Source organism: Giraffa tippelskirchi, chromosome 3 (assembly GCF_054371585.1).
Source record: "Giraffa tippelskirchi isolate mGirTip1 chromosome 3, T2T-mGirTip1v1.2.pri, whole genome shotgun sequence".
Lineage (NCBI taxonomy): Eukaryota > Metazoa > Chordata > Mammalia > Artiodactyla > Giraffidae > Giraffa > Giraffa tippelskirchi.
The window spans coordinates 25,972,940-25,993,985 of NC_137277.1; the positions used below are offsets into that span (position 1 = coordinate 25,972,940).

The window sequence follows — 21,046 nt, forward strand, 5'->3', positions numbered from 1 at the left end:
GTACAAATATATGCAGACTGCAGTCCCTGTGACCAACACGTGACATGCTCAGGACAAGACCCAGTGCATGCCAAGTACAACAGTGGCCACAGCCGTCCGTTCAGCACACTCGACAGTGCAGCACCCAGTGACAGACCCGTGGCCCTGCCACACTCAGAGCCCAGCCCAACCCCCAGCTGGGGCAAACAGGAAGGTCACTGGCACATCATAAGTGTTTATTGAAAGAAACTAAGTACCGCCTCCCCCTTCACATGCAGGTGGGCACCCAGATAGCTCCTGATGGCTTCAAGGACTTGGGAGCTTTCCATCCTCCCCACCAGCCCCGCTGGGGCCCAGGTGGTACTAGTGCCCCCATGTCCAGTCCCCCCTCTGAAGCCCCTCTCCCAGCACAGACAGCAGAAAGGAAAAAAGAACTGAGACCCAGAGAACAGGGGTCACAGCCACAGCCCTTGGGCTGGAGCGAGGGGAGTGGGTGTGTATGGGGGCCTGTCTGCAGTTCCAAGGTGGTGGAAGGAGGTGAAGGGAGGTTTCTAGTCTGAGGCCTCTGACCTTACTGCTAACTCTGGCCAGTGCTGCAGAGGCTGGGCTAGCCGCTGGCCAGCACCATGCCTGGACACTGGACACACTCACCCTAGAAGGACAAACACCTTCCCTGGGCTGCTGGCATGGCTACCATCCCCACCCAGGGAGCGGGCCCCACCCCTCGTCTGCCAGTTCTGGAGCCCATGGAGGCGCTGATAAGAACCAGGACAGGTTGGGGAGGGCTGATGAACCTTTTCAATTTAGCAGCTTTCAGGGGGCCTCCGAGATTTTGCCTCTCTGCCTGGCTGGAGTGAGGATTCACTAGTTAAGGGCCATCTAGGCATTGATGGGGGTGTCATTTGTCCCCACCAGTTCCCAAGTTTGCCCTCTTCAGGGAGGGTCCAGGTAGCCTCTGCAGGAGCAGCAGAAGTGGGCCCAACTTGGAGTCGGTCAAAACCCAGCCTTTGTGTGGGCCTTCAGGAGGGGCAGACCTGCAAGGGCATCATCTTACCACTGAGACCCCACAGGACAGGGAAGGGGAAAAGGAGAAGGAGCTATGCCTCCTCCCTTCCTTCTCCTAAAGCCCTTGCAAAGATGACACCGGATAATCAGATAATCGTGCTGCTTTCTCTGCTCTCCTGTTGAGTGCAGACTGGGAGTCTGCTTTGAGTGCAACTTGCTGCAGGCCCACCAGCCTCCTGCAGAGCTCTCTCGACAAACAATCACCTGGGAGAGCTGGAAATGAACTACTTTATCCACCTGCTCCTGCAGAGAGGCTCAGCTCACCTCTCTGAGCCCAGGGCCTCTGGAAGGTACGCAGGCCTCCTCGTTCACTGGCAGCCCCAAGACCCCCATGGCCTGAGGGAACAGGGTCAGAATCACTCAGGCACCTCTGGGCTCCCTGATTTGCTTCAGCCCTGGGCTCTCTGCCCATAATCTGCCACTTCCCCCAGGAACTTTGTGGCAAAAAGTCCTTGCAAGGGGATTTATTACTGGGTCCTCTCCCCTGGGACTCTCTTTCTGAGGGATCTGGGTCCAGACAGACGACAGGATGAGAGGGCTGTTCCTCCTGAGAGCATGGGGCCAGGCCAATCCAAGCCTGGTGCCCAGGCCCCGCCTCCTAAGGCGGCCTGTGCCCACAGGGCCCAGCAGCTTCCCGTGCCGGGTGCCAGTGCCTGCCCGCCTGTCTCCCTAGCTCTTCTTGGCCTCCTGCTCCCTGCGCCGGAGCTTCTCACGCTGCCGTGCAGCCTTCTCCTGGGCCTTGCGCTCCTTCTCAGCGGCCGCTGCCAGCTCCTTCAACTTCCGCTTCACTAGCGCCCGATCATGCGAGTTGCTGAGCCCCAGACTCTGGGGGAGGAATCCAAGGGTGAAGTGAAGAGCCCCAGAGCCCCACACCTGGCCAATCCAAGCCCAGGGTTCTCTGTGCCCCATGTGTATTCTCGCTGGAGCTCTGCCCGCCCTCAGCCTCCACCTCCCAGGCTTGCTGATGGATCAGGACCCTCAGGGCAAAAATTTGGAATGGGAGTGGCTGGGAGAGATGAGAGTAAATGGTGCAGGGTTCCAGGCCCTTTGCCCTTTCCCCACCCTAATCGTTGGCTCCCATCCCTCCATTCAGGATTTCAGCCTTGGAATAACCCTGCCTGATTCCGTGAGGCCAGAGATGGGAAGCGAATTTGTCCGAGGTCACACAGCCTGTCAGTAGCTGAGGCCCCTCCCTGTTCCAAAGACTTCTGGGGAACTCTCGTCACCACTGCTTCCCCAAGCAACTAAGCAGACTGTGCAAAACAGGCCAGAAACCCCCAGAACAGAGATCAGAGCACCACCTCTGACACCCTCCCTCCATCCCCCTACTTGCCTCCCACAACCACCAGCCTCCAAGATTTTTAGTCTTAGAGATGAAGACTCCAAAAATCAGATGAGAGGCTCCAAAAATCAAGGGAAGCTCATTAGAGTCAAGAGTCAGATGATAGGCTAGTCCTCACGGTCAGAGGCAACCTGAAGACTTTGGCTGGAGCTCGCAGGTCAGACTGAGGAATTGAGCTGGAGTCAAGACTGAGAGGGAATCCATGCTAGAGAGCAAAGATCAAGGATCTTGCCTAGAGGTCAGGGGTCAGGGCAGTGGTCTTAAAGGGAGTGGAAAGGTCAGGATAAAGGGATCCCAATTCTTGAAGGCTGCCTCAGGGATCCAACTGGGTGGTGGTCCCCCCACCCCAACCCACCTTCAGTTTGCTCCCATCCAGCTGCAGTAACTGCGGCCCGTCTACCTGCCGAGCGGCAAACTCAGCAGCATACTGCTCCAGGTTGAGGCTCTGCAGCCACTGGCCCACCTGCTGACTGGTCCAGTGGTAGACGGTGGGAAGAGGCTCATCCAGAAACTGGGGTGGAGACCAAGGAGAGTGAGGGGGCAAGGTGTGCCCTGTGGCCTCCACACCCGGCTGTGTCAGAGGTCAGGGCCCGCTTACCTCATCAGAAGACTGGGACAGAGTGTGGTAGGGGTAGGAACACTTGGCCGCCTGCCTGGGACCACTTGGGATCTTGGGGCTGCTGCTGGGGGGTGTGGAATCATCACTCAGGGTGGATTCCTAGATGGAAAGGGGGCACACCGCTGAGGAGAGAGCTCACCTCAAGCCCAAGGCAGCTACCCGCAACCCACCATGCCCATTCAGATGGAGCTGAAGTCCAGGGCTAGGCACGAGGAGTTTCTCAGGGCCCTTGGATGTGAACCAGGAGCTGGGTAGGCACACAGTGCAAGGCGACTTGGGTGACGAATTGGGATCTGAGGTCTCTGGGAGCCTGCAGGGCCAGAGCTGAGCAGTTAGCAGGAATGGAGGTCAGACTGGCGTCGCTTCCTTGACAGCTGACCAGGATTCCCCCCGGGGTTGGGTCAGGTGTGCCTGCCTTGAGCCTCTCCAGCATGGCCTCCAGCACCCTGGCTTGTAAAAGCCTGGTTAGATGTCCTGTCTTCACTGGACTGTGAGCTCTACGAGGGCCTGGCCTGTGTCTGTTCACCAAGGCCCAGCGTAATGGAAGAAAGGGAGGGATGGAGGGAGGGTGTGGGAGAGGGACCCTGTCTCCCCTGAATTTACAGTTTTCTGATCTTCTCTGGCCCGGCTGCACACAGGAATAGAATCACAGAACAAGCACACAGCTGGGGGTCATTAGAGCCTGGCATCTAAATCCAGTTGAGTCTATAGGCAAATCCCTTCATTCTGGGCCTGCATTTGCCCATCTGTACAATATGGGCTTCCCTGGTGGCTCAGCTGGTAAAGAATCTGCCTGCCGTGCGGGAGACCCGAGTTCAATCCCTGGGTTGGGAAGATCCCCTGGAGAAGGGAATGGCTACCCACTCCAGTATTCTGGCCTGGAGAATTCCATGAACTGTACAGTCCATGGGGTCGCAAAGAGTCAGACACGACTGAGTGACTTTCACTTCACTGCACAATAGGGATGAGCGTGCCTGCCCTCCCTACTTCACTGAACCTTCGTGAGAGTAAACAAAAATGCATTTGGAGCTTTGTAGACCACAGAATCCTAGTGAACATAAATAGGTGCTCATTGTTGCTCCTGTTCCTCGGTCTCACTTCACCCACAGGGTTGTGAACTTTCCAAGCACTAGCTAGGTTGCGGTCCTGTTCATCTCTGTTCCCCCCAGCCTCACTGTACCACATGTAGTCCAGCACCTAATGTAGGATGTGCAGTCAGGACTGAGCCGGGAAGAAGAGTTAGCAGGAATAGAGGAGCCCTCAGGCTGGGTGTGTACTAGGGGATCACAGTGCTCAGTTACGTGTGTTGAATGGAGACAGCAATGAATGAATCAACAAAGGAACCACTCGGCATACAAACAAGTGAACAAGTGAATGCCTGAACTCCGGGACTGGATGAATTAATGATCATCGAATGGTTCCTTGGATGGACAAATGGATTCCAGGAATGCCTGGATCCAGGCCCAAGCCAGGGTGAAGTATGTCCTCATGTCACCTGAGTCTGGGGGTCAGTATGGAGGCCAGAAGGCCATGGACTCACCTGAGAAGCTGACTTCTTAGGGCTGAAACCCTCGCGTTTAGGGGAGCAGGACGGGGAGGTGGTGCTGCCAGAAGATGCGGAGCCCTTGCCACTGTCTGTGAACCAGGAAAAGGGCAGGAACGGGGAGCCCCCTGACCTGCTGGGCCCCTCCACCGACTCCCTGCAGAGAGAGCACGCTGCATGGGTGTGGGCACCGAGGAGAGGGCTGGAACCACAGGGAGTTACGGGCAGAAGCTGTGGCTGAGGGGCTGTGGGTACCTCTCACCTGCTGCCCATGGACAGGCGGTTGCTGCCCTTCTCCTTCCGGCTCTTGCTAGTGGATGCTCGGCGTAAGGTGACCCTACGGGGAGGGCAAGGGGGAGTGGAACAGAGCTGCCCATTATGCTACCCAATTCCCAAGCCTTTGTTTCTGGTCACTCACCCCAGGTCCAGGAACTTTCGGCGAGTCTTCTTATCCAGGCCAATGGTAGGGCTGGCGGGCTCAGGTGGGCTGGCATCCCGGCTGTCATCTTTTGAGGAAGAAAAGGAAGGAAATAGCCTATGTGGTGGTTTGTCTGCCTCTTCCAGCTTCCAATAAGGTGATAGAAATTCTCTTGACTTAGAATCAGGCAACCTTACTCTGATGCCCTTCACTAGCTGTGTGGCCTAGGACAAGTCACTACCTCTCTGAGCTTCCTGCATCTCAAATATGGGGCTAATAACACTGCCTATTTCATGAGACCTAATAGGATGAGTTAGTGAAGGACAGGGAAGCCTGGCACGCTGCATTCCATGGGGTCGCAAAGAGTCGGACACGACTGAGCGACTGAACTGAACTGAATGTTTATGAAAGCCTTATACAAACCGTAAACCACTCTGAAAAAGTAAAGATCGCTACTCTTTACTGTTAATTTTATCTTGGCCAACTTGTAACCAACCTTCTAATCTTGGCTCACATGTCACTTCCTCAAGAAGCCTTGCAGGAGGCTCCCAACTGCTCCCAGGATGTTTTCAACCTGATAAATGCCCTCCCGCCCTGCATAGCCTTTCTCGAATAGCACTCAATACACCGTGTACCTATACATTTAATTAAGGGATTGCTTCCCCTCAAACTATAAGGAATTATTTGAGGCTTTTCCTAGAACCTATAAGCCTCGCGAGGACAAGGACAGCATCTGCTTGCTCTTTTGTGTGCCCCAGTGCCCAGCCAGTGTCTGGCACACGTTAAGGCTCTCTGGAAATAAGTGAATGAACCGTGGTCTTTATTCCCCACCTCCCCTGAGCCACCCAGTACCAAACCCGAGGTCCGGCCAAGTGCTTCGGCGCCCAAAGGAGTGCTTGCCGGCAGGGGGCGCCGCGCCGACCGAAGCTCACCTTCGCTGTGCGGTTCGGCGCGATGGTGGCGGCGCACGAAGCTGGGCGAGCTGTCGGACGAGGCAGCGGAGCGGGGCGGCGAGCAGGAGGCGGCGGCCAGACCCTCGTGCGAGGCGGCGTTGTGCAGGGGCCGGTAGCGTGCGAGCGGTGAGGGCGGCGGCTCGTCCTCGTCCAGGCTGCGCCGCAATCCCGGGGGCTCCAGGCAGAAGGAGCCCCCCGCTGGGGACCCCGGGCCCGAGTGCAGAGGCGAGCGCAGCCGGTGCAGGGGGCTCCCGCAGCCGTCGTTTGCCTGGAGGAGGGGCAGCCGCTCACCGCCTACCCTCTTCCCCTCTTCCCGGAGGGGAGCCTGGGCTCCTAGGGCCTCCCTGGACTGGAGGGAGGGCTTCCTCGTGCCTAGGGCCGAGGGGTGGCTGGGCAGCGAGCAGTGAGAGATGGATCTTCTGGCCACAGAGGCAGGGGCTGCATCCGGCCTCCTTCACTTACTAACTCTGTGACTTTGTTAGTGAACCTCTTAGAGCTTCAGTTTCCTCGTCTGGAAAATGGGATAGTACCTTCCTTGAAAGGATGAAATGAGCCAGAATTGAACTGCAGCTAATATTTGTCAGCTTTGTTATGTGAGAAGTCTAGGGGTGTGGTTTCCCTGGAAGAGTGGTTTGGAGGGATTATCCAGGGGCAAGAAGGAGCAAGAAGGGGGGGGTAGGGTATGGTGATTGGGGGTTTTGCCCCAACCTTGCCTCCAGGCCCATCGGAGCCTTCACCATCCTCTGCAGAGCTGGCACTGTCCCGAAGCCTGGAGCGAGAGGGCCGGTGTCTCCGGCCCTTGGCCAGTAGTTGGGCCCGGGCCTTGTGTAAACTGCTGTCCAGTCTGACGGTTTCTGGCACAGCCAAGTCCAGGTCTGCAAACCAGGGAAGAGGGACAGAGACCAGATACATAAGGACAGCAAGCCCAGAGGCCCACCTCATGTGGCCACCTGCACTCACACCCAGGCATTCAACAATGTCTCCGAGTGTTGGGCACTGGTAATCCAATGAGATGGAAAACCACTTCTCTCACAGTCTCCTAGGGAGCTGGACATGTCAGCTGGTACATACAGTGTGTGATAGACCCTCTCACAGGCTCAGAGGGCAGGATTGTCCTGTTTGGAGGAGGAAACACCAAAGCTGGGTCTTCAGGTCTGTCTGGGAGTTTACAAGAGAGGAGGCTGGCAAAACTTGTATATGCTATGCTGAGAGGAAGGGAAGCTGGGGGCAGGACACCTCCAGAGCAATGAGAAGGCAGGTTTGTGGAGGGAAGGACTGGAAGATGAGGCTGGAGAGAGCACAGTTGTAATGGCTACCATTGAAGAAGTGCCAATTACGTGTCCGAAGGTACATTCATCACCTTGTGTATTCAGAACAACCCACAGGCTAGGGATAGCTTTTATTCCCATTTCACAGCTAAGCAAACTGAGGATCAGAGTGGTCAAGTCTCATGACTGAGGCCAGCAGCTAGCAATAGTCTGGGATTTGAGCCTGGCTAGTCTAGCTCTGGGTCCAGGTGGGGCAGTGATAAAGAATTCGCCTGCCAATGTAGGAGACACAAAAGACACAGTTTCAGTCCCTAGGTTGGGAATATCCTCTGGAGGAGAAAATGGCAACCCACTACAGTATTCTTGCCTGGAAAATTCCATGGACAGAAGAGCCTGGTGGGCTACAGTCCATGGGATCGCAAAGAGTTGGACACGACTGAACCACTGAGCACGCTCACAGTCTTGCTCCAGAGACTGGCCCTGCTGCGGATGCTGGCTCTCTGTGCCACGCTCAGGGTCACACTCAGAGACAGCACTGCTGAGCAGCTAGATGACCCGCAGTTAACTAGAGGGACCCCTATAAACCAGTGGCAAAGAGGAGAGCCCACAGCCCCCTGAAGCCTGTCTCTCCCGTCCTGGGGTACATGGCCCAGGGCTAGGTCCTGGATGAGGACATGGTGGAAGAGTAGGTAAACCCAACAGATTACACATAAACCCTACAGCTCTGAGTTTCACTTTCCATTTGTTTCACCCTAGAACACAGACTTCTTTCTGAGGTGTCCCTGAGTCCCAGGCAGAAAGCGTTCTTCCCAGACCATCATGGCTTAAGACCTTTCTTTACCACTCCACCCTCCGTGATCTCAGGGACCTCATCCCATCACTCATGCCTGCCCTGCTTTGCCTGCTCCTCTTTCTCTTGTCTGTAGACACCCCTTAAATCACCCCAGTGGCTGAACTACCACCTATATCTGATTTCCAGCTCTGATTCCTCCCCTGAATTGCAAGTCTGAGCACCTCAACACCTGCCACATCTAAAGCACCCAGGCACCTCAAACTCAGTCCATCAAATGAGTGCACCACCTTGCCTCAGACTCTGTCCCTGGCTCTGGGAAAGACCCCACTGTATACCCAGTCACCTTCTCAGACCTAGGGAAGTGAGTGAAAGTCACTCAGTCGTGTCCGACTCTCTGTGACCCCCTGGACTATACAGTCCATGGAATTCTCTAGGCCAGAATACTGGAGTGGGTAGCCTTTCCTTTCTCCAGGGGATCTTCCCAACCCAGGGATTGAACCCAGGTCTCCCGCACTGCAGGCGGATTCTTTACCAGCTGAGCTACAAGGGAAGCCCTCTCAGACCTAGACCCAGTCGGTAATTCATGAATCCACCTCCACTTGGATGTCCAATGGACATCTTCAATGTACATGTTACAATTGGACTCCTGACGTCCTCACCCCGCAAGCTGCCCAGTCTACCATCTCGATGAATGACAGCTCCATTCTTCCAGCTGCTAAGGCCAAACTGTGGAGTAACCCTTGATTCCTCCCTCCCCCTCCTACTCTACAAACTGATTCAACCACAATTCCTGTTAGCTCTACTTTGGAAATATATCTAAACATGCTGAAATATTTATGGTGAAATGACATGATGTTTTGGATTAGGTTCAAAATAAGCCAAGAAATTAGGAGGGAAGAGGGGAAGGGGATATAGATGGAACAAGACTGTCCATGAATTGATGATACTTGAGGTTGAGTGATAAGTACGTAAGTGTATGATGGGGTACTTTGTGCTAGTCTCTACTTTTGATTTCCCACAATAAAATACTGTGTATATGTGTCTCTGTATACACACACTTACACACATGCCTACATGTGGGGAGAAAGAGGAGGGGAGAGGAAAGGAGTAGGAGAACACACAGCATCCCTGGTCTAGGTCACCATCACCTCTTGACTCCATTATTACAGATCCTCCCAGCTAGTCTTCCCTCTGCCTCCCTTTCCCATTTACAGTCTATTTCCAACCCAGCAGCCAGAGTGATCCTGATAAAACATGTCAGCTCATGTCACTTCTCCCTCCACTCAGAACCTCCACTGACTTCCATCTCACACAGAGGAAGAAGCTGAGTTCTCAGCATGGCTTTTAGACTCAGTCTGTTCAGAAATGCTCTCCCTCTTCTTCCCTCTGCTCCAGCCACCCTGGCTCTTCCTTATACAAGCTATCCTGCACCTCAAGGCCTTTGCACTTCCCCTTCCCTTTCCTGCAAGGCTCTTGCCATAGATTTCTGCACAGTTCCTTCTTTCAGCTCCTTCAGGTCTCTGCTTAAATGCTTTCTCTCCCTGAGAGACCACTCAATTTAGAATATCCCCAAAACCCACAGCTAAATTTTTTCTTACATCATTTATCATTCTCTGGCATACCATATATGTTATTTAGTTTATTGTTTCTCTCCACCTATCAAAATGTCAGTTCCATGAAGGCAGATGTTTCTCTATTTTATTCATTGCATTAACAGGCATAGAACATTGTGTGTGTGACAGTGTGTGTGTGTGCGCATGTGCGTGTGTGTACAAGTGTCCTAAGTGTTTTATAACTACTAGCTCATTTAATCCTCCCCACAACCCAAGGAGACTCCAGGAATTCTCAGGGCAGCCTTAATTTGTCTGAGGGTATAGGGCTAGAAAAGCTATGACAAACCTAGACAGCATTTTAAAAAGGAGAGACATTACTTTGCTGACAAAGGTCCATCTAGTCAAAGCTATGATTTTTCCAGTAGTCATGTATGGATGTGAGAGTTGGACCATAAAGAAAGCTGAGTGCCGAGGAAGTGATGCTTTTGAACTGTGGTATTGGAGAAGACTCTTGAGAGTCCCTTGGACTGCAAGGAGATCCAACCAGTCAGTCCTAAAGGAAATCAATCCTGAATATTCATTGGAAGGACTGATGCTGAAGCTGAAGCTCCAATACTTTGGCCACCTGATACGAAGAACTGACTCATTTGAAAAGATCCTGATGCAGGGAAAGATTGAAGGAAGGAGGAAAGGGGGATTACAGAGGATGAGATGGTTGGATGGCATCACTGACTCGATGGACATGAGTTTGAGCAGGCTCCGAGAGTTGGTAATGGACAGGTAGGCCTGGCGTGCTGCAGTCCATTGGGTCACAAAAAGTTGAACACGACTGAGTGACTGAACTGAACTGATAGGGCTGGTGAAGAGCAAGCCAGGGTTATAGGCAGTCTGGCTCCAGAGGCTCAGCAAGTAATTACCAAGCCCCCCCTACCTCCTCTGAGGCAGAGATGGAGAGACTTGTGAGTTCAATCCCCTAGTTTATAGGCACTTACTCTCCTCAGAGGCCCAGAATGCAGAGGGAGTGAAGGACAGTAGGCATGACTGCTGGTGGGCAGCTGATGAGCATCCTCAACCAATCCAGCATTAGCTGGTGCCCAGCTGCCCTGGGCCAAGAAGAAGGGCCCTCTGCACCTGAATCTGGGCCACGTCAAACCATGGTCATCTTACTGTGGAGGGTCTAGGGAGCAAAGGGACTCCTAAGGGGCTTGGGGATTTCCGAGGCAAGATGGGGCCAGCTTCTCTCCTGGTGCCTTGCTCTACCAGGCCCTTCTCACCTCCTTCCATCCCTCCTTCCATCTCTCTCTCCCTCTCCCTCTCCCCCTGGGAGTTAGCCAGCCCTGGGCTGTGGGAAGTCATGAATATTTCATCACCTTTCTCTTCAGGAAGCCGGCCAGGCTGGCAGCTACCTCAGCAGGTTGAGGAGAAGGAAAACAGGAAGGGTTGGGCTGGGGTTGGTGGCTGAAAAGCCTAAGGAAGGGGGAGTTCACCTCTGCCAGGCCGGGAGTCAGGGTGGACCTGGGTGAGGATGGACAGATTCAGAGTCTGAGGCCCAGAGACTGTTTGAGGCTGGGAGAGTTCCCAAGGCAAAGCTTTCATGCACAGGCCCCAGGGAGGCTGGGGTGGGAAGCAGTTCCTCAGAAGCCAGGAGGCAGCAGTTCCAGGCATCGCCAGGATCTGCGGCAGCCGCAGGGGAGAGTCAGTTGAGCAGGGTTGGAGGAAAAGGAAGGGCAAGGAAGGTAGAGATGAGGAGAGGCAGGGGAGGAGATGCTGGAGGCCCTATGGCATTCCACACCTAGGAGCCTTTCCCGGCTTGAGAGCCCTGATGGCTGCATACATGGTAGAGCTTTCTGCTTCCACCTCTCCCGCCATGTTCCCCCATCTTCTTTTGCTCACTGACTCCTCCACTGAATCCAACCGGGAAACGGCCTTTCCACCCCGGTGCATGCTGGGAACTCAGTCCTCTCAGTGGTCTTTCTCTAATCCACACAATAAAAAGACTGCAGGAGGCAAATAATAGGGTGTGTGTGTGGGAGTCCACGCATCTCAGAACAGAGGGGGTCGATCCTGGGTGCCCCGGGAGTGTAGATGCTAAGTGTGTTACGCATTTTTTATTCTCCTGCACATCATGTAGATGCGGTCCCTTATTTATGGGACTCGGAGGTAACCTGTGTTGCCTCTGCTGGGGGATCCTGGTATACAGCACAGTGACTGCCAGCAGGGAGTTGAGCAGTCTGGAGATCTTGTCCCAGCTCTGCCACTAAACTGCCATGTGATCTTTAAAGCCAGTCACTGCAGCGCTCTGTGTCCTAGGCTTAATGTCTGCTATATGGGTACACTTCTTAGGATTATTGTGGGGTTAAAGTGATACACCCCTTTCATGGATCACAGCCTTGTCAAGACAAACGGGCTTGTGTAACTCAGTGATGCTACGAGCCATGCCGTGCAGGGCTACCCAAGATGGACAGGTCATCGTGAAGAGTTCTGAGAAAACATGGTCCAGAAATGGTATGGACCTAACAGAAGCAGCAGAGATTAAGAAGAGGTGGGAAGAACACACTGAAGAACTATATAAAAAAAGATCTTAATGACCTAGATAACCACAATGGTGTGGTCACTCACATAGAGCCAAACATCCTGGAGTGTGAAGTCAAATGGGCCTTAGGAAGCATTATTATGAACAAAGCTAGTGGAGGTGATGGAATTCCAGCTGAGCTGTTTAAAATCCTAAAGATGATGCTGTTAAAGTGCTGCACTCAATATGTCAGCAAATTTGGAAAACTCAGCAGTGGTCACAGGTCTGGAAAAGGTCAGTTTTCACTCTAATCCCAAAGAAGCACAATGCCAAAGAATGTTCAAACTACAGTAAAATTGTGCTCAATTCACATTCTAGCAAGGTGATACTCAAAATCCTTCAGTACTACATGAACCAAGAACTTCCAGATGTACAAGCTGGGTTTAGAAAAGGCAGAGGAACCAGAGATCAAGTTACCAACTTTCTTTGGATCATGGAGAAAGCAAGGGAATTCCAGAAAAACATCTATTTTGGCTTCACTGACTGTGTGGATCACAACAAACTGAAAAATTCTTAAAGAGATGGGAATACCAGACCACCTCACCTGCCTCCTGAGAAACCTGTATGTGGGTCAAGAAGCAACAGTTAGAACCAGACATGGAACAACCGACTGGTTCAAAATTAGGAAAGGAGTACGACAAAGCTGTCTATTATCATCCTGCTTATTTAACTTCTGTGCAGAGTACATCATGTAAAATCCAGGCTGGATGAATCACAAGCCGGAGTCAAGATTGTGGAGAGACATATCAACAACCTCAGATATGCAGATGATACCAGAAAGTCAAGAGGAACTCAAGAGTCTCTTGTTGAGGGTGAAAGAGGAGAGTGAAAAAGCTGGCTTGAAACTCAACATTCAAAAAACTAAGATCATGGCATCTGGTCCCATCACTTCATGGCAAATAAAAGGGGAAAAAGTAGAAACAGTGACAGATTTTATTTTCTTGGGCTCCAAAATCATTGCAGACAATGACTGCAGCCATGAAATTAAAAGGTACTTGCTTCTTGGAAGGAAAGCTTTGACAAACCTAGACAGCATATTAAAAAGCAGAGATATCATTTTGCCCACAAAGATCTGCATAGTCAAAGCTATGGCTTATCCAGTAGTCATGTACAGATGTGAGAGCTGGACCATAAAGAAGGCTGAGTGCCAAAGAATTGATGCTTTTGAATTGTGATACTGGAGAAGACTTTTGAGAGTCCCTTGGACTGCAAGGAGATCAAACTAATCAATCCTAAAGGAAATCAACCCTAAATATTTATTTGTAGGACTGATGCTGAAGCTGAAGCTCCAATACTTTGGCCACCTGATGCGAAGAACTGACTCACTGGAAAAGACCCTGATGCTGGGAAAGATTCAACGCAAAATGAGAAGCAGGTGGCAGAGGATGAGATGGTTAGATTGTATCACCAACTTAATGGACACAAATCTGAACAAACTCTGGGAGATAGTAAAGGACAGGAAAAGCCTGGTGTACTGCAGTTCATGAGGTTACAAAGTGTCGGACAGGAAGTAGTGACTGAATAACAACAACAACAGATGGGATACAGGGCATGTGAAATGAAGGTGCTAGCCTAGTACCTGACATGAGACAAGCACTTAATAAATGGGGATGCTTATTATCATCACTGTTGTTGTAATTGGACATCTACTCACATAGTGGTGACAAAGACTCAGACTTTAAGGCCAAAATACACACACATTGAAATCCCCGGGACTGCCTCTCCCTCAAAACCTCTTAGCCTTGGCTAGAGATAGAGTCAAACAGTACTTACCAAAAACCTCATCCACAGGTTCTTGGAGCTTTGAAGAAGCCATGACTCGAGAGAGCTGGGAGGACAAGAGAGAGAAGAAAAAGAACCATGGATAAGAAGAAAATAGACCAAGGTTGGTGGAGGTAAGGGAGCTGCCAATGGGTACCTGATCCTGGCCTTCTAGCCCCTCACCTTCCCTTACAACTCTTCCTCCAGCCCCTTGAAGAGAAACCATCTGAGCCATACCCCAGATGGTAGGCTTGGGCAGGAGACAGAAGCAAGTCCAAGGTGTAGACCACAGGCTCTCCTGTGGCCCCAGTTCGAGCTGATTTGCCTCCACACAGGTCACTGAATATCTCCCCTTCACCGTCCTGAGCAGCACCGTCTTTCCATCATTAGCATTTTCTTAAAACATTTAATTATCATAAACTGTCCAACATCAAATCTGGGAGAAATCTTGAAGACTATTAAATCCAATCCTCTCACTTTACAAATAAAGAAACAGATGGGAGAATGATTGACCTAAGATCACATAATAAGTTATGGCAAAATCTGAACCAGAACCCAGGTTCTTCCATCAACTCATCTACCTACCTCCCTACTTATCTGTGCATCTATTTGCCTATTCTCCCATTCATTCATTCAGTCATCCACCGTTCACCCTATTTAACCATCTACGCATTTTTACATCCATCAGTTTATACTATCCACTCAGCCATCTTCCCACCCATCACCCAGTCCTGCCTCCCTCCACTGTCATCACTGGTGCAGTCACCACCTGTCTTTCTGAACATGAGCTGTTCAGGAAGCTGGCATCATCAGCAGGGCCTCTGTTCTTAACAAACTCACAGTTCTCACAGTTCTAAACAGATTCACAGACACAGAAGAGTATAAAGAGTACCCACAGCAGAACAGTGGATAGCCAAATCTCTATGATGCATCATGCATGTTCTGGCAAGAAATTGGATGGATAGGGGTTTTGTTTTGTTTATAGGATGTAGGAAAGGAAGGGCAGGTGGGGAAGCAGGATATATGTAGCTGAAACAGTTTGGGCAGGATTCCTAGCAGATGTAGGATTGCAGCATCCCTAAACCAAGGCCTGGGTGTTAGAGAGGCAGGTGGATAGCAGATGAGGGGAGAAGGAAGAAGCTCAGGGTCAGGAGCACACTACATGGCTGGGACATGATCTCCAATTATTTCTAACTCTCAGGTCCCTACAAGAAGGGCAGAGCACTGGATTCAACCATACATTTGACACATTTAGGTAAGCTAGGACACATGCCTGCTGGGTTCTTTTCCAACTCTCCTCTTCTGTTATCATATAGATATCATCTCACTGCATGCTGGCCAGCCTTGGGATTCTTAGTATCCCCACTTTACAGATTGGAAAACGGAGATGCAAGAGGTAAGAGGCTGAATGCAACCTTGATCCCCTCAGCTCTATCCTGTGCTTTGAAACCTACTCATAAGGAAAGAACACTGCTGGGAGAAGGCACAGGATGGGTAGAGTAGCGGAACTGATCCATACTCACTAAGACTGGGTACGTCAAAACTACGTCCACCCCAGGATCCATGGACACTTGGGGCTACAAGCAGGAAATGAGGTGTAAGAAGAGGCCAGGGATATGGAGCCTCCAAGAACTCTCTTCCATTTTTGAACTCTGGGTGCTAGTAACAAAGAAGTTCTAGACCTTCTCTTCCTGTCCTGAAGGCAGATGGGAAAAGAGGATGCACCAAAGAATGAACCAAGCTCCTTCATTCAGTTGCAAAATCTCATCTGACCAGGACCCAGCTGTCACCTCCACCAGAAAGCTGTCCTAGATAGCCATTACTCCCCTCATTTGTTTATATAATTTCTAAATCCACCCTTCCCTGCCACTAGGAAATGAGTAATTTTTCATACTTCATTGATTCCCTAACTAGGTCACATCTCCCCCCATATCAGACAGGAGCTCCTGAGGAAAGGGGCTAGTATTCCCATCAGTAGGGACTCTCTGAAGAGAAGAACTGCCTCTCCCATCAGAATGGAGGCTCCCTGAGGGCAGCAGTGCTGCTTCTTCTTTTAGACAACTTGAGAATGGAAAGCCCGTGTGTGTGTGTGTGTGTGTGTGTGTGTGTGTGTGCTCAGTCGCTTCAGTCATATCTGATTCTTTGCGACCCTATGGACTGTAGCTCGCCAGGCTCCTCTGTCCACGGGATTCTCCAGGCAAGAATACTGGAGTGGGTTGCCATGCCCTTCTCCAGGGGATCTGCCTGATCTAGGGGTCGAACCCACGTCTCTTATGTCTCCTGCATTGGCAGGCAGGTTCTTTACCACTAGTGTCACCTGGGAAGCCAATGCAAAGCCCATGTTCTCTTTATTCAAGACCCCAGTGTAGGAACGAGACCCTCTTATGGACGCCACCCTCTTTTAGATACCCTCTGGGGTGAGCTGGGGCTTCCAGCTCACACCAGCGCCCAATACATTCTGATTCAGCACAAACTGCTTTCTTCAACAAATAACTCCCTGAGGTGTGTATGGGAGACCCTCCTTGCACTCTCCCATGGGGAATTCTGGGAAGCATGACATCAGGATGTCTCCAGGCCCCTCTTACACCACCTTTCAAAATTGAACTTTGCAAAATTAGACAACCCCCCCATTTACACTCCTACAACTCTATACTGCTACACACACACACACACACACACACACACACACACACCATACTCACGTACATTCAAACCAGGTAAGTACTACAAGGTGGAGATGAACTTGTTCTCTGGACACCCCGTGGGCTCTAACTCTTGCAGGTCATTCCTTCCTCCCCCAACTTCCCAATTCCCAGAGGAAGAACACCAGTAGCATTTGTCCCTTCCCTAGGAGAAAGGGGGGGCAGTGAACTCTAAGCTCCCTGGGATCCAGGGGAAGGAGAAAGAGAAATAAAGTGTGCACCAGTCCTGAAGAGGGAATGGAGAGCAGGACAGAGTCGGACAGGTTGGTGGAGTGTTAGTCCATAGAGCTGCAGAGAGGAGGAAGAAAGAGCAAGAAAGAAATGAGCCAGAGAGCAGCAGCAGCAGCAGGGGCAGAGGAAGCAGGAGAGACCGGGCTCCAGCAGCCCTGAGTGAGGCCCTGGGGAGGGGTGGAGAAAGCTGCCAGGAGAGGGGCAGCCCCCAGTGGAACAGGAAGGAGGGAAGGGGCCCTGGAAGAGGAGAAGGAACCCAAGAGAGAAGTACAACTGGAAAAGCCTGAAGAGGGGTGGTTGGGAGAGGAGGCTAGGGCTCGGCTGGCAGTGTGGAGCTAGAGAAAGTGGTGACCCCCTCCCACGAAGCCCAAGCTGGGGGCATCTGGCAGGAGTCCATCCGTCCCCTCACAAGCACTGCTGGAGACGGGGTGGGGTGGAGAACTGGGTACATTCTGCACCCCAGGGACCCTATCCCTCAATCAGAGCCAGTGGCTACTTCTGTTCAATCCATCAGTCCAACTCCTCACCAGGCAAGAAGGAGTTAAGCTTCACCCCTCCCCCAACACCAGTTTGTTTTTTTAAATTAATTTCTCCAGGCGGCGGGCTGAGGGAGAGGATTAGGGACACAGATTCTATCTCCACCCCCTCCCCTGGCAGCCCAGCACCCTACCTCTGTGCAGCCCCCCCAAGGGACAGGGGAAGAAAGGTCCTTGTCTCTTGGCCCCATCCAACCCCACTAGGGTTCCCACCACGAGCCCGAGTGACCCCGCGTCCTCGTCCACGTTAGGGATCTTGGGGTCCCAATCCCTTACCTCCAGCATCTGTCATCTTCAGCGTCTGGCGCCTCGGAAACCCCTCAGGCCCATGGTGCTTGGGGTGGGGACCAGGTGGGAGAGGGGCAGGGGGGTGGGGGCTGTCACCCCGGCCGCGGGGGGCTCCGGGCTGGCTCCATCCTCTCCATCCCAGGAATAGGGGTAGGGGTCAGAGAGGGGGGTCCTGGAGCCGGAGGAAACGTGGCGGGGTGGGTATTTCAGACAGAGAAGGTTTGCAGGAAGCAGGAGGCGAGGCGGGCGGGGCAGGACCAGGAGACCTGACGGGGAGGATGCTCCGTGCGTGTATGCGTGCGTGTGTGTGTGTGTGTGTGTGTGTGTGTGTGCGTGCGCTTGAGAGAGATAGAGGGGGAGAGAGAGAGAGGAGGAGGGGGAGGGAGAGAGAGAGAGAGGAGGAGGGGGAGGGAGAGAGAGAGAGAGAGAAGGAGAGGAACCACCTCTCTCCCTGCCAGGCGCGGCTGGACGCGGGGGTCCCCCGTCCGGCAAGCAGATACTCGCTTCTGCGGAGATCCGAGGGGGTCCCCAGGAAAGAGGCAAAGCGGGGGGCGCGTGGCGGCGAGGCGGGAGACAAAGAACGGGTGGAGGGAGGGAGAGTGGAAGGGAGGGGCGGAGGCAGCGGGAGCACGGGGGAAGGAGGAGGCGCCCGGGTGACGGGATTCTAATTGCCGATACTCCGCGGCCAGTGGGAGTCGGGCGGGTGTGAGCGGCCAGAGAGGCGGCCCCATCTTAGGACCCACAGGGCTTCTGCCTCCTCTGCAAGGCCTGTGAGGGCTCCTGATCCATTCAACGGACGACCACAGAGCAACTGGGCGCGCTGAAGCGGGAGGGGACCGTGAGGAACAGAATCGACCTGGTCCTGGCCATCGTGGCTCACAGCATTGTCAGGGGGACAGAGAGGCCCTCAGGAGAGCGGGCCCGTGAGCCTGGGTTCACAGAGGAGACTTCAGCGTGGGGAGAGCCCACTCTGTGGGTGGCTGAGGAGGTGGGGCAGGGGCTGTGTGTGGAAGAAGGACTGCTGAGGAGGTGATGCGTTGGCTACTTCTGCAGGCCAGGCTAGGGTAGAAGTGCTAGTGGCTAGTGGGGGGAGGGAGGGAAGGGGAGGAAGACAGGATGCATGGGGTGGGGAGATTGCACCTTATCCTACCAGCCATAGTGGGAAAAGTAAGAAGAGTGAGGGGCTCCGATCTGCATTTTAGGAAGAACACCTTGGTTCCTTTGGAGAAGGCAGCCTCAAGGCTGTGGCACGCCTCATGAGGCTGTTGAGTTGATGGTGGTGGGCACGAAGAGCAAAGATCACGATGAGAACTATTAAGGATATAGAACTGAAGAAACTGACAGAGTTTGGGGACTGGCTGGCCACTGAGGGAGGAGGGTCTAGATGACTGCAGGTCTTGGCTTGAGGCCCTGGATGTAGAGTGGGGTGAGGGTGAATGAGATCAGACTTGGACCTGGTGAGCTGGAGGTGGTGGTAAGCCAGCCAGGGGAGACAAAAATCAACTAGCTACTGTACTGAGCTGGCTTGGCGGTGTGTGTGTGTGCGCGTGCGCGTGCGCATGCTCTAGACACTATACTAAGCACTTTTCTCAGATTATCAATGTCACCCTCATGATACACCCATGAGGTGGGTGTTTCTATTGCCCCCTTTGTTTGTTCAAGAGCAGGTGGTAAGGTTGGACAAGTGGGTCCAGAGCTCAGGGGAGAGGTTGCACACTTCTATCCCTCAGTCTGGAGGGGTAGAGTTGCCTGATGGTCTGCCAGACTTGCTGCAGTCCCAGGTCTCTGAGGAGTTGTGGAAGGTGGCATGTTGGGCCCAGATGATCTTGGGACCGTAGGTGAGGATGATAAAATTTAGGGGGTAAGATCCAAGGAGACCTATGGGAGTTTGGGTATCTCTGAGTGTCTTCAGAATCTGCTGGCAGCTGTAGGTTGCTGGCTAGATTGTGGAGATCAGGGGAGGTCCTACTGGGGCTGTCTGGGGTCTTTAAAGAGAACATGGTTCGCAGGCATTTGGTGAGATCTAGGTGGTAGGCTGGAGTGGGGGATTGATTATATCGCCCCCATAGGGAATGGGGAGATGATGGGTATGTAAAGTCAGGGCTGGGGCAGGTTCTATGGGAGGGTGCCTATAAGCCATAGGACTCCCTGTTCCTATAAGCCATAGGACCCCCAAATGAAATCCCCTTCATCTGATTTCCCTCCTTGTGGCAAGTGTTGGGCTGTGGCAAACCTGCTCGAGCTCCTAGGAATTGGGAAGGGGCAGGGCTGGACTGGGTTAACGCCTCACATAGGCTTGCCCATGGCCACTTGACATGTCGCACAGGTGAGTCATACCTCAGGCCTGAGGAACCTTGCAAAGCTATAGCCACCATCCCCAGCCACACACTATACTTAGATTTGGGGAGCTACTTTCTGAAAGGGTTCCACCTTTTGGAATGTACAGTGTGCAAGCCCCTCACCTAATACACAGGACAGACAGGCGTAGGACCCCACCCTGGATGCTCAGCTCTGATCAGATCAACAGAAGCCTTCATCACAGCTCCCATGTCTGCCTCACAACCCAGGGAGGTCCAGCCACTTCACTTCTTGGAACTTGGCTAGGTTGCCTGAGCAGGGCCTAAGACACCTAAGTCTGGAGATATGACCAGTGACCTTGTGGTTTGGTGGTTTCTGATTCCGGGATTCGGCTACCTGAAACTGTCTTCCCTGAAGTGCTCCAAGGAAGATCCACTTGTAAGAGAAGATGGCTCTCATGAAGATGCATGACCACCATCTCCAGGTTGCCACGTGATTCTCCAGTGAGTGCCAGAACTGTACTGTTCTATATGGCCCTGAGGTGTAGAAATAGGATTTTTGAGAGGAAGTTATCGGAAGCCAGAATTTGGCTTGACATGGAGACTTGTGTGACAGAGCCATCCAGAAGGGAGTGGCCAACACAGTAACTGATTACAACTGGGTGTTCAGGTTGAGGTCACTCATCTCAGGTTTATCAGGGACCCACTAAGGTGATCCTGAAGCATCCAAATTTTAGGACTTCCATTCTTTAGGGCAGAAAGGACTGTGAGAATCCTTTTGGGGGCCAGGCCACTGAACACAAGTGCCTTGTGGTTGTTTTCTCACATATAGCACACAGCTTCCCATAGCAAGGAAAGGCTGGTGTTGAGGGTAGCCCCCCTGCTCTCATTTCTCTCTGGGACTTGTCTTTGGAACCCTGGCATCCAGACTCCCAGACCCATTGGTATCAGAACTGGTGAGTTAGCAACCAGAGCTACTGGCAGGATAGAAGGCTAGGACTACTTAAGTTCTCTCTGGCCACCCCCAGAGGGATTCTCTAGGACCCTGTGCACCAAACTGCTCTGACATATCATTTCCCATCCCCAGCTACCACCTCACCTTTAACCCTTCCTGTACCTTCTACAG

General features: G+C 52.6%; 1 protein-coding gene across 3 annotated transcripts; it reads right to left on the reverse strand.

Moving 5' to 3' along the window:
- Positions 1-198: 198 nt before the first annotated feature.
- Positions 199-20,451, reverse strand: SAMD14 (sterile alpha motif domain containing 14). 3 transcript variants are annotated; one of them, XM_081581262.1, is made up of 10 exons: positions 20,318-20,451; positions 13,879-13,933; positions 6,628-6,794; positions 5,899-6,187; positions 4,967-5,054; positions 4,811-4,885; positions 4,546-4,705; positions 2,985-3,104; positions 2,742-2,897; positions 199-1,869 (listed from the first exon to the last, which is right to left on the reverse strand). In XM_081581262.1, the coding sequence occupies exons 1-10, from the start codon at positions 20,378-20,380 to the stop codon at positions 1,714-1,716; spliced, it is 1,329 nt and encodes a 442-aa protein (XP_081437388.1). In that variant the 5' UTR covers positions 20,381-20,451; the 3' UTR covers positions 199-1,713. The 3 variants fall into 3 exon arrangements, with proteins under 3 accessions (XP_081437388.1, XP_081437389.1, XP_081437390.1); XM_081581263.1 differs by lacking the exon at positions 20,318-20,451 and adding an exon at positions 17,612-18,240; XM_081581264.1 differs by lacking the exon at positions 20,318-20,451 and adding an exon at positions 17,612-18,117 and having other exon boundaries at positions 4,546-4,721.
- Positions 20,452-21,046: the final 595 nt, after the last annotated feature.